Genomic DNA, 17,979 nt, shown 5'->3' with positions numbered 1-17,979 from the left:
TGAGTCAATTTTGAATTGCGTGTATCTGTATGGGGTGTGCAAAAGCTAGGGGTAGGGGTACAACATTCTTTCCTTGATGAAGTAAACTGGCTTGAAATGCCATATACCTTATAGTTTTAGAAAGCTTAGATACTGGTCTTTCTAAAATGCATAAAGTTTTAGTAAAAAAATATGACGTCATAGAATGGATAACTTTAAATCGATTTTTCTGGTAATTCAGTATTTTTAACCGGAAGAAAATACGATAACTATTGTTTCCTCCTTATGAAGCAAATCAAACACATTTATGGATGTTATTTACTAATTGCAATGTGCTGAAGAAGAAAACAAATGTCAAAATTGGGTATTTACCATGCATTATTGTCTCTAGTCACTATAATAGCAAGTTTTGCTACATTGGTATATCGTGAATGGGCATTTTATTGTTATGCAATGAACTAATGCACAGCCTTAAAAAGAAGACTCGAAAACGTGCACACATAGTCATATTGCCATTTTCTCCTTCAAGTAATAGATTATTGACGACTGTCTAATGTTATATTTAATTTAATTTTTTATATTTTATTTTTCTATAAAATAATTTTGTTTAAAGCCACGTTAGCTGTATCTTTTGCATTTTTTGAAATAAAAATTACTATCTAATCTTCGGGTATATGTTTTGGATTAACACCATTAAGCTACTATGCCTTGTAAACTCTTACCATTCCCATTATTGTGGCTGCATTGGGTGGATTTATTCTGGCGCTCAAGCATAAATTTGAATCTACCGCCATTTTGCATATCAGTCACGTGGCGAGAGATCGCGCAGAATGCAACGTCATATTTCAGTGCGAGAGCTTCGCCGAGAGTAAGATTTTGCGTTACTTACAGCAGACAACAACAACATGGACTCCACGCGAACTGCTGAGGTAATGTTCTATTTTGTTATGTTGTGTACGTTTTCAAACGATTCCGCACGTTCTGTCCTTCCAAACTTTACGCGTATAATCTTCTGTACACAGTAAAGGCATTGTCAGTCTTTTTTTTTGCCTGTCTAATTAAGTGGTGAAATGCTACGTCGCCCCGGCGCCGAGTGAGTCAAACTTCAGCGACTCGACATAACATAACAGTAGTACCAGTACGAGTACATCGCTCAAGCATAACCCGATTGAAAATGAACATAGATTGCAATTATCATGACGATCGTACATCGTTCAAGCATGGAGGTAGTAGCTCCATGGTTCAAGGTTCTTCCATGCCTTCATCATACTTGTTCTTGTAAGAGCCCGTTTCATGAGTACACCGTTATCGTACGAAAGTTGACCATTCACTGATTCAGTGCGCGGTGCCGTTGTGAACAATTTGCCATGCCGCTGAGCCTTATACTAGCGTCGCGGCCCGCGACGCTGTTTTTGGCTTAGGAGAACTAGCGAACTCTGGTCCCATGCTTTGCACAATACAAATTTAGCGTACCGACCACAGCTGCATTATCCAGCCGCGCTGCATGCTGTAATCCGTGTTGCAAATATTACGATTACCAGTGATAGCGAATAGTAATCAAACCGATACCAGGACACGACCAGGGTCAACTACCTGCGCTCAAAGTTTTGATTCATTTTTTGTCGTCTAACTCGCGAGCCAAGTACAATGGGAAACAAACTTTGTTTTTGTATCATAACGCAAACATTTACACCCGAATCGGGGGTTTATATAAACGGCTATGATTATGCCAAAGAGATAGGCTCTCTCACTCAGTGCGTGTTAAATTTCAGAGCTGCAAAGTGTTCGCAACTGTGTGTGTGTGTGTGTGTGTGTGTGTGTGCGTGCAATACTATGTAAATATTAGGGCCTATATAGATGTTGTCATTCCCAGTTAAAATTTTTAGTGGCTACTATTTGATCTACATTACATTATAAGGTTTTTCAATTTTTCACATAAGACAACAACAGCATCATCTTCAGACAATGAGAGTGAGTTTGAGCAAACTACAAGAGGGAGAGGAAGAGGTAGAAGGGGACGAGGAAGAGGGCGAGGTAGAGGAAGGGGAGGAAGAGGTACAGGCAGGGGGAGAGGCAGAGGTGGACAACGTGTACCAACAATGGTTGATGTGGAAGCAGACATTGCACAGAGAAAGGCGACTTTACAGGTAAGTAATGTACAAAATAAATTTTAAAAAGACAGGGATGATGCACGAAATTGTTTATGTGAAGACTGCAAGTAAAATTCTGTTTGCTTTCTGCTTGCTGGTATGTTTTCAGATAAAATAAGCAAACACAATTTCAACACTTTACTCAATCAGAAATATTTTTTTCAAAATGCCTGAACAGGAATGCAATCAACGTAGAGCTAAGCTTATGTTGGAATACTTATTTTTTTCTGCAGAGGTTTTAGAAAAATTTGATGGCAAATAAAGAATGTTTTTGAAAATGTCTGATAAACTTGTATTTTTAGTTGTTTTGTAGGCAATGATTTCCAAAATGTCATCTGAGGAAAAAGACAACCTAATATTGGAAATGGTCGAAAGGAATCCAAGCATGGTATTTGATTTAGTAAAAACCCCAGCTCCACAACAAGGGTATCATCCACCACCATCTGCAAATCAACCTAGTTGGTGCATTTGCAGCCACTGCCGTGAAATGCCGACCCTTCCCGAAAGGAAGTGTTGTAACAAACAACCAGAATTCTGCATATCTGAAATAACGGTATGTGCAGCACAATTTGTAACTGCATCCTTGTATGGAAGTGCAGCTCAATACATTTACAACACAGTGGGGTTGTACAATACTTGGTTACCTGTAGGTTATATCACTTCAATGACCTTTCCTTTCAATCCCTGCAAACTTGTTTTCTGATAAGACTCTCAACATGAATTACTTTTCAAACACTAAAGCACTGAAATATACCCAGCCACAAGTACTTCACTGTTTTTGATGATTTGTTTGATGGGGTGGCTGTACAACAGTTGCTTACATCTGTTGGTTTTGATGCTATACTTTGCTCAGACAATGCCAACCTGGCTCTCCACAAAGGGGATTTTGAAGGTGTTCTCCCCCCCCCCCCCCCCCCCCCCCCCCCGAATTTAGGAAAATTTATTGATATGTTAATAACCCCATAGATAACACTATCATGATAAAAATATTTAAAATGGTGTATCGTTATTCAATTCAATCATCTGTTGCTTTTCCTAGCTGTTGAGAACACTAACTGAGGTAGTGGACAAGCCATACCACCTTACAGCCCACTAATACTGTGAACCAGCAATTATATTGTCTTTCAAGAACATGATGAAAGAAAATCCACATTTGTCAAATGTGAAAAAATATTGAATGAACTTTTTCTAAATATATGTAACTAATTTTACATCTCTTTTTGAATTTGAAGTTGTCATTCCTGTATCCTGTATCTTTAATCAATCTAGTTGTCTTGACAATTTCAGTTTCCTCAGGAACTAACAGTGAAATGATGCTTCTTTGCAGGTTCTTAGACAAGTTTGCCTTGATGACACAATCCTTGCTATTTCTCGGGCCTACAGAAATGATATGCTGGCAACACAAGATGATGATGATTTCAATAAATCAAACAGACATGCTGCTTATCGGATGTTCATCTTATGGCAGTATGGTAGATTAGGAGCTGGTGATAGACGGGTTATTCCGAGCTGTTGCACTTGGAAAATTCGCGACAAATATCCAGACCAGTTCGGTCAATACACTGGATTTCTGCCTTCAAGGTTTGCCTGAATGGTCATTGCTGGAACCTCAGTCCTCTTTTTGCTGAACAAACTTTCACAAAAATAGTACAATGGTACTTTGTGTTGAAGAGTTCTTTTACATTATTATATGTTGTTTCTGTTTAGTCATTGAAGCAGTTTTGTTATTCCTTGTGTTCCTATATTGTGCCTGCAATCTATTTGTTCTTACAAGTTCATTGGCTATCCAAAACAATGCATTTCTGGCACCAAACAGTAGTAGGCATGTGCAATACTATTTCCTCTTGAAAAACAGTATTTGTTAGGATTTTTATAGATTGTTTGACTTTTTTAACATATTTGGATTTAACATAATTTATTTTTATAATTTGACAAAACTTTCACTCAATTGGCTATTCGATGCAGTCCTCTTGAAAAGGTTAGATATCCTTTATCGCCTGTGTGCAATGTTGAAAACATGTTTGTATAATATATATATTTTTTCCCTCATTTTGTTTTTGCAGTTTGTTATCATTTTCCTGTGCAACTCAGATTAGGATGACCCATTTATTTTTTTGTTTTTCATCTCCAGAGGAATACTTGGGCAGGGCAGGCGGTCGAAATAAAGAAATAAGTACCAAAAAAATAATCTGTAATTGTTTCAGTTCAATGTTCAGTCCATTCAGTCTCTACAATTTTAAGTACAGAAAAACGTGTACTTGTTTCAGTTCAATGTTCTGTCCATTCAGCCACTGCAATTTCTTGTCTCGCAGTTCAGTGTTCTGTGCTCTCTGTCCTTTCAGTCTGAGTTGCTGCAATCTCACAATTTGATGATGGTGGTGCTGTTGCTAGGATTATGGCCTCAGAGGCAGCGCAAATAACATTTTTATTTTATTTTCATATCGAAGCTGAAATTTATGGTCGGTCGGGAGATGAGAAACACAAAAATAAAAAATGTTGCCCTTATAAACATTTGACAGTACTGTACCTGTAAATGCACGATTAAAATTCTACATCTTTGCTTCTGAGATCGTACTAACAGCAGCTATCACACAGCCAAATCCTCAGGGACAGGTCTATGCACTACAACATTTACTTTCACAAACACCCACAGAGAACATTTAACACATTTTTTTTGTGCAATAAAGAGATTTGGCCAAATTTACAGATAAGCCCTTGCCAGTATGTGCATGCATGAGTCCATTACTCTGTTGGAAAAAGTAAATCTTTATTTTCTAGTTGTTATAGTCAGATGATATACCAAAGTTTCATGTTGGTGTAATTTTGACTTTATTCAAAAGCAATAAATATCACATATTGAAAATACAAAATCTTAGCTTTGTTGAGTGATACATTATCAATTTCATGGGTACTAGATTTACTTCATCTACGGGACTAATGAAGTAGCAACAGTAGGTAGCTGTAACATGATAACTGATTTTCAAAAGTCATTAAAGCCATTTCACATAAGAAATACTGTAAACCGTTGAATGTTTGCAAACCACAAAATGGCAAATAAATTTCTTGAGAAGTATGATTGCAAAATTCCTTTTAAATTAAAGTTGATAATTTGAAAAAAAAATTAATGCTTAAGAGGTAATAAACAAAATAGTTTTGCAAGGAACAGATCCTGGTGTATGAATTTGATGTGATACTACTACACACATACATTGGATTATTGCTATAGGCATGCACACTGATTAATGAAAAAAATCAACACTTCAAAAAAAACTTCCGCATCTAACTTGAAAGAATGTCATATATCAAATGCCCCTAGCCCTGATTTTCCTCCTTTTGATGCAGCCTGGTGAGAACCAAACCTAACAGTAGCCCCCACCCAGTAAAATCTCTCTTCCACCCGGTAAGAACCAAACCTAACAGTAGCGCCAACCCAGTAAAATCTGTCTCACACCCGGTAAGAACCAAACCTAACAGTAGCCCCCACCCAGTAAAATCTCTCTCCCACCCGGTAAGAACCAAACCTAACAATAGTCCCAAACCCCAACCCAATTTAATCTCTTCCATCCAGGTGGAACCAACACTTTATCCCTAGGGCCCTAGGGACCTCAGTGTATCTGAACCATTAAAGTTCTTAAAATGGCTCTTGCACAAAGCTTCAAGAAATAGAAATGAGAAAGTGACTTTCTTTCTGTAAATAATTTTGACTTGTTAATAATTTTGACTGCATAGGTAAAACATTTATATAAAAGAGCTATTTGAAACTGGCAGGAGAACATTTATTACACTAAAAACATTCACAAGCATACAGTTTGTGAGTAACCTGAGTAAGCCAAAAGTTGGGATGGTATCAAATCTGCCCAAAAATGCTACAATTTGTATTAACAAGACTGCACTTTTTCTATGTGTACCAGTAGTTTGCATTTAAAGATACTGGACAACTTGTATGATATGTTGCCTGTAATGACAATAATTTGGCTGAATAAGGTGAATCTTTTTGCTATTTTTTGAGAACTTTTGTCTTATGGTTTCCCTACATTTTCTGCATTGAATCCTTCAACTGTGATTTCATGCCAATATTATATCATACCAATATATTGATGGCACAAATACAGCAATCTGATTTGTTGAGACGCAAAAAGAACCATGGTATATTGGCGATATACCACGGCTGGCATACGCGCGAGCTTTCAACTTGAGCAAAATTCTGTTTTTGACGTTCCACACCAGAATTTCAATATACTGTTATGATATAATAGCAATAAATCAAACCCAGAGATGGTATACCATGAGATTTGACCAGTTCACTCCATATATGCAAGAGAGATAGCGAGTGCATATATGTCGCGAACTAATCAAAATCTTGTAGTATACTGTCACTGGGTGTGCTTTATTGCTTAAAAATTTAGCATATCAATGCAACCTATATGAGTATAATCTACGTTGTTATTGCAGAAAATTGTATTCAAGTCAGGACTAGAATTCATTTTTAAACAATAAACAATGATCACTACACACACACAAGCTGGGATGAAAAAAAGAATACTCGAAATTTCAGCATGACAAATGAATTAGGGTCATACACTGTAGTTGATATACAGAAGCAGAATACTGAAAAATTGGCCACAAGTTACAGCTTATGTCCCTATAACTTGCACATTAGTCCATTCTGTTCATTGTCTCCTGGAAACAAAGTCCTGCACAATTGTGTCAGTTGGTGGAGGTGGTATTGACGCTAGATGTGCAGATATTCGTCGTGGATCATTCTCTTCCAGCGGCTTTTTCTTCTGCATTCCCTGGTGGTCTTCCATGCAACTCTTTAAGATGAGTTTCTTCAGCTCTTTGATATGTGGGTAGGTTTTGGCACTCTTCTCTGGATATGCACTCCATCGGTCACTTTTCTTGTTGAAGTGCCTGTGGTATCTGAAGTAAAATGTATATTACAATGGTTAAATGAGTTGTGCCTAATATTAAGCAAATTGCAATATGATCAAATGTAATGCATTAAAAACAGCATCAATGACATGTCCAGTTGTTCCTAATTAGATAACAATGGATCTTGGTTACATGGTAGGCCAAGTCCAATGTAAATCTGGCTCTACCACTACCTTTGCATTAGATACTATGTACAAATGTGAGAAGGTTATATTATTTGTATTTGGTGACAAAATGAGAACTTCCCTTAGATCTGAAAGTAGGACTTGTTTTCTGGACACCTTTGAAGAAAAATTACAAAAAACTTGCTAATTTGATAAAAAATTGACAAATATTGTAGTTAAGTCATAGGTGTAGAGGAAAAAGTCCACTTACATGACTTTACCATCTTGCTTCATTCTTCGTCATCGGCCTACCATCGTGTATATTATGGTCTATTGCAGCAAGCCTGTTTCTCGCCCCTGTGTACTGGTGGGGAGTACGCAAATCTCTTTCCAGCATACATCAAAATACTCTGCTGAAACGTCTCATGTTCTGCTGTACTCCTGAAGGAAATGAACAGTAGGAGATGCATTATGGCATTGCCAGAATGAGGCGAAAAATTCACTGAGGTCACATCTTTCTTACCTCCATGAGTACTACCTATCTGAGCTGAAATTTTCAAGGACACATTTGTTTTAACTTGTGACCAAAAAAGATAAAAATAGTCTCAAAAATACAAATTTGCATATTTATTCATAATTTGAACTATTCTGAATAAGGTAACCCCTGGGTACATGTACCTGCATACCAAATAATCGCAATCATACCCACGCACGATAACACTAGGTCAATTTGTAATGCACAGTCAACAAGACACAAAACAGCAAAAATACTGTCAAGGACGGTGTGCTCATATTTGGTTTGAATCAGTCCATTCAAGAAATATTAACCCTTTTCCTGCCAGACAGTAATAACTGTATCCCTTCCACATCAGCCAAGTCAGTAAAAAGCGGTATTGAGCCAAAACATGACGTATTTTCACCCACTTGGCTTGGTATGTTATAGCATCTTTGTAAAAAAAAAATCAACTTTACAGTATTATGTTTTCAACAGCCTTCGAATGTACAGTAATATGTTAAAATACATCATATGGAATACGTTGTGTTTCATTAATTTTAACCATCTTGACCTGGTGGTGAAATATGGACTTGGCAGGAAAAGGGTTTAAACCAGAAAAAACAAGAAAGACAAAAGTAAATAAGGTCTGAAACTTTAGGTACTGGAGGTCAACTTTAGCAACATGCATAGCAGAGGAATGTTTCAACACGGCTAGTCCCTCTTACTTGAGCAGGTCTGGTAATATGTAGCAGGTCATGAACAATGACAGGAAATGTCTCATAATCTGTTTCAGTTAATGCCACCATTCCCGCACATTTGCATGATTTTCCCTTTTTCTTACCTCATTTGAACAACGTCACATCTCAACCCCTGGGTCTACCTGTACATCAAATACTGAGATGGTAGGTGTGGCATTTTGGGAGCTTTTGCGTGTGACGGACATACATCCGCCATACATACATACAGACATACAGATGCCAATGACTCACCATATAAGCTCGTTTTGGTATTCATGTACATACCAAATATGAGCTTAAAGCAGACAGTAAAGCACCGGTACACACAACAAAATCAAATTCATGAAAGGAAGATATATGGACTTCTGGCAAAAAAAATAAAGAAGTGATGTCAGGTGTTTCTAATATAGTCAGCGCGTGCTGCCCCACATGTGGCATCCGCCTGCCATATATCGTTCCGTAAGTCAAATAGGTAGTGGTCAGCAACTAGGGCAATAAAGGCTTGACTAGAGGTTTTAAAGAGCAACCCTGCAATGCAAAAGTTGACAGACGTCGGACGACAGAAGACAGATGCCTGATGACACAAAACACCCACCAATAAGATAAGTTCCATGTCGCTGACAGTGGGGCTAAAAAACTTACCTATAGTTAATATACTGTGGCACCTTGCTCAAAAATTGCTTGTTGAGTGCAATCTTCATTAAGGCCTTGTGAGCAGCACTCCCATGAATCAGCCACTCTTTATCTCTGTCTTCACTCTCTGCCAATGGTCCATGGTAGCACTCACTGACACCCTGTGCATATGTCAATGCCCAGGAATGTTCGTTGACAACATGGTGTATAACACCTAACCAAATTCCCTTGTTTAAAAAAACATAATGATTCTTTTTTATATCAAGGTCAGCATATAATGCAACATCAAAGCAGACATCCTTGCAACTTTGGATATCCAAGAAAATGACAAGCTTTGACAAGTACATGTACTTTACACTTTACGGGTATATATATATATATATATATATATATATATATATATATATATATATATATATATATATAAATATACACGAAGTATATATATATAATATATATATATATATATATATATATATATATATATATATACACGAAGTATGCTGTTCCACTTGTCCGATACAAAGTGCTCAATACAAGAGTAGAGCGAGATATATAAGGGTTGCTGGAGAATTGATTTTACAATTTCATCTCTACAACATTGTTTCGTGAGTCTCCTGATGAGTGAGTCTTGCAACTCATGAAACAACGTTGTAGAGGTGAAATTGTAAAATCAATTCCCCAACTACCTTTATATATATATATATATATATATATATATATATATATATATATATATATATATATATATATATATATATATATATATATATATATATATATATATATATATATATATATATATATATATATATATTCAGTTTCTGTGGGCAACACTGGTGTGCAACATATTTAACTTACCTTAAACTCATCACATGTTTCAGCCTTTTGGCATGAGTACCAAAAATGGTTCATGATATGTCTTGTCCATTTTAGAAGTGGTTTGCAACTCTTTTCCTGGCTAGCCTGAAGCCAAAAAAAGAGACGTGCCCTTTTGTAACACAACAGAAAATCCAATGGGTACATGAGAGTTTATAGAATCAGGTATTTAGGACATAAAATAACAATCTTATAAGGGGTTGTCGATGATAAAGCTGACGCGCGACAAATGTAATTCTTTCATATAGGGGAGTATTTTTTCATGGGCATGCAGAGAGAGAGGAGCATATGGGTTTTTTCAGAAATGGACTCCTAATATGAAATTGATTTTGGATAAGAACTTTCGTTTTGAGGGGGAGGGGGTTTCAGGTAAAACAAAGGAATTACGTTTCTTGTGCGTCCGCTTTTATTATAGACGGCCCCTAAAATACACTGCTAGACAAACAAAAGTGAACAATGTGTTTGAATACTTTTCACTTTTTGGACTGCCTTTTCTTTAGAATGTGGTACACATACATGTATACATAAAATTAGAGTTAAATACACAGGTAGATAAAATGATATATCACTTTTAGATATACATACAGCAAGGAGTGCGTCTATTTTTCATTAAAATAAACAAAATTAAAAAAATAGAGGCCATAAAATAAACTTATGGCCAGTACGTCTGTATGTCTACCAGGGCATACTAGCTCTGAGAAAAATTCAGTAATATAGTGGAAAGTTTGCTATACCATAGATGCATTGTACAGGCATGCACTATACTTCGCATAACCTTGTTTTTTGGTTGTCAAAATTACAACTGCTGCACAACTTCATTTCACATTCTGGCTTAAGCCTTGTGTGCATTACCCCTTACCAGACATATTTTTTATAAAGAGCTGCAACAGGGGTGTGTACATAACTGTACCAGGAAATGCTGTCTACATAGTAGTGCTAGAATGTGGACAGCAGAAAAGTACTGCAAAAGTTATCAGGTATATACAGTACTGGTAGCTGGTAAAGGGGCATGTGCTCCTCAAAGCTTGGTAAGAATGCTGACATCGCTAGTGTTCCAATCCTGATGCTATAATGTGACAGGTTTCTAAAGTAGGTAAGGGCATGATAACCCATTTTGCACTTGAAAAATATAAATTTTATCTCTCCATGCCAACAAAAATAAAAACATGACAGACTAACCGTAACAATCTTTTTACCGAGATTTTTTGCCGCATGCCATACATCCAATGAATGTTTGATGTCAGGGTATGATTTTTCTGTAAAAAAATGATAAACATTCAGTACTGGTGATTGTACCTGCTAGACAGAAGCTTAGCAGCAATAAAATAATGTACGATATGTCCCACACAAGCATTGTATTTGGTGGATGGGGTATTCTCAGTCTTGACGAACTACAAGTGAAGCATTTTGTTGATAACATAATCCATGTACATCAATAATATTGAAAAAGATAAAATTCTGTTGTCACTACATTGCAATTTGAGTAAAAGTCAATTGAAATGTGATGAGACACTGTTCTTCATCTTTCAAATGTCTGGTTGTAACAGTTAAATTGAGATGTCCCTAAAAAAGTTAATCATATCTCATCAGTAAATATCGACAGGGAAACAATATTGAAACGCAACACATTTCATGAACTTACTCATCAAAGATGCTATCTGTACGTGGGCATCTGTAACAACTTCATCCAAGAGGTGAATAAGACCTTTCTGGAATGATGCCTTCTCCATGATTGTACTTTTTCGCTCTGTTTGTCTCTTATCCATCATAATGATATCAAGGATGTCTTTCGAATCATTTTCCATGATAGTATACGAGCAATATTGGGCGCAAAACCCGGCGAATCCATTCTTCCGTCACCTGTTACAATAAAAGGAGGGAGTCAAACTTTCCTTACATTGGATTTTTTTCTTCAAATCCCCACACATCCTTGCATGATTTTGTTAAATATATGATTACATAGCAGTATTTTCATCAGAACCAATCAACAGAATGGTCACTTGGTACAAATTTGTAAAAACAATAGATATCCATTTCACTGTTATTCTATTGTAATTCAAAATAGCTGCACCATAAATTCCTCAGGAGACAAGTGAATAACAGGTTAATAAATACACAGGGTCAACAGTACAATTAAAAAATCATTATTGAACGTCACCAACCCAGGAACACAAGCTACATAAAATTTCCTTTCAAACATTTTATGATAAGGCAGTGATAGACCCTGCTAATAGCCTGTTTCACAGGGCTAATAAAAATTGTCAGACTTCACGCAGTTGCAATCATAAGCACATATCAGGTTTTCTCAGCAAAAAGGTTGTGTAATAGTTTAGTGTAATTTCTGCCTGTGTTATCTACTGTGAGTAGAGAACTTAGAGTAAACCATTGATATAACTTTAACAATGACTTCAGATTCACAACATTTCATATATTTTTATCCAAGATGATATGTGTTCCAGTCCATACATTCACACAAGACATTAAAAAACATAGAGTAGACTTCAAAATTATGGTAATCACAGCACTGTGTAAGGACATGAAAATCAGGCCCTGTAACCTGTGTATAAAGTACTGAAAATAAGTCCTGTATGACAGCTCACTGTGAAATTCTTTGTGACCATTATAGAAGGGTTGTAACATAAATGTGTGTAAATTCATCAGTAATCAACATATGTAAATTACTCACCAAGGATAACAATATCTTTATCCTTGTATTTCTCCAACATTTGCTGCTGGTGTATACCCCAAAACTGGTCTACACTAGGAATTAGATAGTGCCGTTGTATCTTATGAAAGGTACTAGGACTGACTAACTTTAAGTTCAACATTCGAGCAAATAGTGAAATCTTGCGAAAATTATTCCCAGACATTAATATTGCTGCAGATGTCAAAAGGTCCCCACTATGTAAACGCCTCTTGAGAATTGGCTGTGAACACCATTTGTACTCTAAATGGCCAGCAGGGCAGACCTCATGAACAGGAAAAAAAGGTGAATGTATTACTTGAAAAGTTTTAAGTTTCCTGTCAGGGCTAACTGTAGCCTGGCATACTGTTGTGTAAAATGTCAGTTTTGAGGGTCCTCCCCAAGGAAGAAACAATCAAGAACAAATCATTTCTGCATCATTATTGTAATTCCATCAACATCTTAATGCTATGGCTGTTTAAATCTTGTCAACTATGATCTAATATTCCTAAAACTGATTATCAATGCTTTTGCATGTTTGTATGCCTGATGTCACAAGGTGGAATTTGAAAGAACTGAGGATAAGTGCAAACATATTTTACCTTTTTTTCGTAAGAGTAAATATATAGGTATTCATGCAAAGTTCAGTCACAGTATCAACTTCATGTTACAACAACATATATATGAGTACTAGAGACATACCCATTTTAAATACACAGCAGATCCTACAGATTCAGTTGAGATGGACAACTTTTCATTACACTTGGAGTCACTACAAGTAGACTTGATTGAAGTTTCAGCTAGCAATATTAACTGCTGTAGGCTTATCAGACAGAATTCATCTTGGAGTACGTTGTCTGCATCAGCGTCACTCTTTATCCTCACCAAACCAGAGCCCAGTGATTCTTCTGCTTCATCTACATCATCCAATCCTTCTTGGTCATCATCCTCATCGTCATCATCATCAATGTCAGAGTTATCTGATTGCAAGTCTTCTAGATTGATGCCATGTGGTCTGTCAAATTGTAGTCATTTTCAAAATTAGCAATGTGGAATAATTTGCATGTAAATATCTCCAAATCAAACATAATTGTAGGTAAATGGCCCATTGCAAGGTACATCAAATCTCATTATGCAGTAAAATTGATATAATGGCAATTCATATTTCATAGGCAACCACCTTCAATGCAAGTTCCTTTAGTCACAGACATAAGCCATCATAGCTTTCCATGTGATTTTAAGAGTTAATATAAAAATTCACATTTTCATGACATGACACATCTGTAAAGCAAATATTACAGGGATGCCTGCAACCATTTTCAATTTTGTACAGTTGATGGACAACTTTGGAATGTGCTCAAATCAAGCCAACATACTCCACAGCCGTATTACATAATATGACAATGGAACATAAGGATGACTTTACTAATGTTTGCGTACAAGCTGGGGACATTGACATCACCTGATTGTGCCAACATACAGTATCTGGTCAATATTTTCTGCATATTCAAACATTTACTTACAGAAGTGTGAAATTTACACTTGGCTCCATTGGTTCATAATCAGGATCCTCATGATCAAATAGGTCAGCAGCCTCATCTTCATCATAATCAATCGTAACATCTATACTCAAACTAGAGATTATAACAAATAAACAATTACTAAAAAATGCAATGCCATACACACTGAAAATTTAGCAAAGAGTCGATGCTTTCATAAAAAGAGAGTAATCTTTACATTTTTGCTACTTTGGTGGTTCTGTAAATGTAATAGCACATGATAATTCATTTTGATCCAGAGTAAATACTACACTACTATAAACCAATTATTCTATAAAATTTACAGATTTGGCAACCTCATACATGTATGTCATTGAAAAGAAGATTGGTCAATCAATATCATGCAAATTATTTCTCAATAAGTTTGTAACACTAGGCTACTCATAACCAAATGATCCAAAAAGAACTTACTCAAAAGGATTGATAAACGATTCAGATAATGTCTTTCTTTTTCTTGTTGGTCTTGTACTGTAAAAAGAGAATAAGAATGCATAAACTATGTTATTTAAGTCACCAAACATGATACAACAGAGTTAAAATTATTATACATTATTATTATTATCATTGAGTACGGCTGAAATACTGCATGGCCATTTTAACAGTATTTATAAGTACGGAAAAAGAAATAAAATGTGTTTCTAAGGCCAAAGAAGAAATGAAAAGTGTGTTTATGGTAACCTGAAAACCATAGAGAAACCCGCCAACCCTCGACTTTTTTTTGCATTTTCCAAAATTTCAACCAAACTTTACAAAATCTTAGCATATTTTCACATCATTTGCCAACAAAAACAGAAAATATACAAATCAAATTTTCTCAGACCTACATAGTACACACCCTTAGTTTAGGGGCACATTACAAGAATCACACTTTTTTGGACATGAAACCTAGCCACCTTTCCTAGACTTTGTATCTTCATTTCCAAACAATTCTTAACTATGGTGAAACTGCTGTTATTCTGCAATGAAAAAGAAAACTAAAACGTTTTCCCAAACACACCTAGTGATATTTTAAAAGGCATGTTACACGAAATACCTTTGTTTGTTGTTGTTGTTCGTGAGGGAGGGAGGGGTGATTTCTAATAACATACAAAAGCAAAATATGATTCCTATACCTTGCCATTTCATCATTTTCTGTCAGATATGATTTTTTGGACGGCAATTCTTCAACTCCTGACATAACAACATCTCTGGAAGACAAGAAAAGTAAAGCACATACATAACATGGAGAGTTTTGATTGTGTACTAACGCTGGTATTTGTACAATCAGAGAAATAATAACAAGAAATCATGTTTAAATTAAAGACATTACTCACCCTTGATCAGATAATATTGAAGAAACCTCTGACATCTCTGACAATATACCAGTAACTTGATGGACTGCTGGTGTTGACGTTGTAGGCTTATTTTTCCAGTGTGTTCTGTAAAGAGAAAAATGAACATAACTATTTCTTAAGTATTTTTGATGGTATCTGGTATTACTTGACTCATTGTCTCTTCCTGAATTTTTCAGTGAAGTCAGGATGAAAGACTTCTCTTACCTATGATCAGATAAAGCTGATGGTTGACTGGAAATTTCTGGCGGTAGTGCTGGGTCACTCAGCTGTAACATGCTTGTGGATGGGCCTGCATCAGCTACTGGTAGTGCTGCACTTGCTTTTTCTCTATGCTTGTGGTAACTACAGATAATTTGGGACAAAAGTGATACATATATAAAACTATGTAGAGGGAAAAGGCCCAAATCATATTTGATTGGACAAGTCTTGTACGACGAAGGTTCACAAGTGATCACGGACTATCTGATAACATATTACCACACAATATTTACGCGGACTACTAGTACACGTTGGAAATTCGGTCACAGTTTACAATTCAAAGGGCCATAGGAAGAAAGCGCCTTCACTTTCACGGAGACCACGTTTATAACTGTGAAAAAAGGCCAACACTCTTTGAGCGACTAGCGACTGGGCAAACCCGTCTGATGGCAAATCGTCGAGGACGTTGGCAAAATAAGCACAATGAGCTGATACTACGATGCCAAGCTAAACAAATACATGTCCGTAACATCACTGATCCGACAGGCATCTAATCCCTCGTCGTCGATAGCGCTTATCTTGAATTGCATTTCATATTAACCAAATTAATCTGCACTGTACATAAGCAATGATACTGGAAACACCGTACATGTACATATCTACGTTTCTCTGTACCCACTCACCAGTCACTCACATGATTGACTTACCTATTGATCAATAGACCAGCCAAATCAGGATTTGAAAGTCCGGTTTCCTCGAGTAGGTCTTTCCATTGTTCGATGTAGCGCCCAATATAAACTTTATGGCGAGTAGTTAGCATATTTTGCATCTGTACCCGTCTCTTCTTCGTCGAAGAAGTCAAAGTGGGCCGTCCGCGACGCTTTTGCATGGGCGACGCCATATTTGTTTGTGAAGTATTAAATGCGCATGCTCAGATCGTTGGCGATTCAAATCGGTTGATGACGATTATAGATTTTTCGTTTGCCCAAACAAAAAAGATTTATTTCTTAATATCTTAGTGTAGGTTTAACGCTCGCTGTCGAAAAACTCCCTTTAGTCACAGTCCGGTAAGCATATTTACATACCTTGTTTTTTATTTCAAACAAGAATATCGAAAAAAAATCAAAAAGATACAGCTATTGTGCCTTTAAGGCTTATTTGGAAAATTGTCTATGCCTCCTTGTCTTACTTTATCTACAGCAAGCATTACTAACAATCTATTAGGCCGAGGCTAGAGGGGGGTCTACGTGCACCTCCCCCCCTCACCCCACAGGATAACAAACCTGTAATTTTCAGAAGCCTTGGGATCCCTAGAATAAGAAATGGGATTTTAACAGACAAAATATAGGGACTCAATAGCTGTTACGGTCATGTTTTGAAGGGTACCACAAAATCACGATTTTGTGACCCACGTGGATTTTTGTCAAACCTGTCTTCTTGTACGTGATCTGCTGAGCTTACTGTTTAACATGACCTAGGTTATGAGGTATCATTAGAAAGGTGATTTATTCTTCTTGAAAATGGTATATAGCAATATGCAATATCTTCTATAGTTTTCATGAAATAGGGCAATAATTTACCCCATACCCCAAAGTTTTATGTCACAAATTACTGTCAAAACTAATCTAAATTCCACCAATTATTTACCTATACATAATACAAAAGGCAATACTGTGTATTAACTTTGTGTTATTTGCTACAGGTACATGTTAGAAACTTGGAATAAACTTTTAACAGAAAAAATATTGGGATCCTGTAGCTGTAACAGTCATATTTTGAAGGGTACCGAAAAATTACAGTATTACTGACTCGCATTCGTTTTGTTAAACCTGTCTTCTTGTAAGTCTTCTGCTGAGCTTATTTTGAACATAACGAGGCCAATGGGGTACCATTAGAAAGTTAATTTACTCTTCTTTAAAATGATATGTTGCAATATGCAATATCTTCTATAGTTTTCATGAAATAAGATCAAAACTTACCCCATACGCCAACGTTTTATGTCACAAATTAACATCAAAACTAATCTCAAATTCTACAAATTATTTTCCTAGACACATTATAAAAGGCAATTCTTTGTATAAAATATATTTATTTGGTACAGGGACATGTCAAAAAATATGAGTTAGACTTTAAAGAGACAAAATATTGGTATTGAATGACTGTTACTGGCATGTTTTGAAGGGTACCGTGAAGTCAGAGTATTACCGACTCGCATATGTTTTTGTTAAATGTGTCGTCTTGTAAGTTTTCTGCTGAGCTTACTTTTTACCATAGCCTAGATTATGGGCTGCCATT

The 17,979-nt window shown here is 36.2% G+C and overlaps 2 protein-coding genes and 1 long non-coding RNA gene across 5 annotated transcripts in view; 2 read left to right on the top strand and 1 right to left on the bottom strand.

The window, feature by feature from the left end:
* LOC139132081 (uncharacterized) overlaps positions 1–17,979 on the top strand; it is a 66,831-nt gene that overhangs the window by 26,026 nt on the left and 22,826 nt on the right. The window lies entirely within an intron of this gene.
* LOC139132079 (P2X purinoceptor 7-like) lies at positions 1,385–4,983 on the top strand. Of its 2 annotated transcripts, none has more exons than XR_011552254.1 (3): positions 1,385–2,126; positions 2,432–2,682; positions 3,457–4,983. XR_011552254.1 is itself a non-coding variant. In XM_070698470.1 (3 exons), exons 1-3 carry the CDS (start codon positions 2,079–2,081, stop codon positions 3,718–3,720), a joined length of 552 nt encoding a protein of 183 aa, XP_070554571.1. In that variant the 5' UTR covers positions 1,385–2,078; the 3' UTR covers positions 3,721–4,939. The 2 variants fall into 2 exon arrangements, 1 of the variants encoding a protein (XP_070554571.1); XM_070698470.1 differs by having other exon boundaries at positions 2,443–2,682; positions 3,457–4,939.
* On the bottom strand, positions 4,935–16,835 carry LOC139132077 (uncharacterized). Of its 2 annotated transcripts, XR_011552253.1 has the most exons (13): positions 16,392–16,835; positions 15,691–15,828; positions 15,466–15,570; positions 15,265–15,339; positions 14,564–14,620; positions 14,117–14,227; positions 13,296–13,608; positions 11,553–11,770; positions 11,090–11,166; positions 9,893–9,997; positions 9,041–9,258; positions 7,437–7,606; positions 4,935–7,049 (listed from the first exon to the last, which is right to left on the bottom strand). XR_011552253.1 is itself a non-coding variant. In XM_070698469.1 (9 exons), exons 1-9 carry the CDS (start codon positions 16,583–16,585, stop codon positions 11,676–11,678), a joined length of 1,371 nt encoding a protein of 456 aa, XP_070554570.1. In that variant the 5' UTR covers positions 16,586–16,835; the 3' UTR covers positions 11,598–11,675. The 2 variants fall into 2 exon arrangements, 1 of the variants encoding a protein (XP_070554570.1); XM_070698469.1 differs by lacking the exons at positions 4,935–7,049; positions 7,437–7,606; positions 9,041–9,258; positions 9,893–9,997; positions 11,090–11,166 and adding an exon at positions 12,597–12,879 and having other exon boundaries at positions 11,598–11,770.

Source organism: Ptychodera flava, chromosome 4, assembly GCF_041260155.1.
Source record: "Ptychodera flava strain L36383 chromosome 4, AS_Pfla_20210202, whole genome shotgun sequence".
Taxonomy (NCBI): domain Eukaryota; kingdom Metazoa; phylum Hemichordata; class Enteropneusta; family Ptychoderidae; genus Ptychodera; species Ptychodera flava.
This window is presented reverse-complemented; position numbering and strand designations above follow the sequence as displayed.

Bases quoted from the DNA above. Each gene is read 5' to 3' on its own strand.
- LOC139132079 (XM_070698470.1), top strand. From the start codon at position 2,079: ATGGTTGATGTGGAAGCAGACATTGCACAGAGAAAGGCGACTTTACAG. The intron at 2,127-2,442 runs GTAAGTAATGTA...GTTGTTTTGTAG, and splicing joins AGAGAAAGGCGACTTTACAG to GCAATGATTTCCAAAATGTC. The intron at 2,683-3,456 runs GTATGTGCAGCA...GCTTCTTTGCAG, and splicing joins TCTGCATATCTGAAATAACG to GTTCTTAGACAAGTTTGCCT.
- LOC139132077 (XM_070698469.1), bottom strand. From the start codon at position 16,585: ATGGCGTCGCCCATGCAAAAGCGTCGCGGACGGCCCACTTTGACTTCT. The intron at 15,571-15,690 runs GTAAGAGAAGTC...TTCTCTTTACAG, and splicing joins TCAGCTTTATCTGATCATAG to AACACACTGGAAAAATAAGC. The intron at 11,771-12,596 runs GTGAGTAATTTA...TTATTGTAACAG, and splicing joins TAAAGATATTGTTATCCTTG to GTGACGGAAGAATGGATTCG.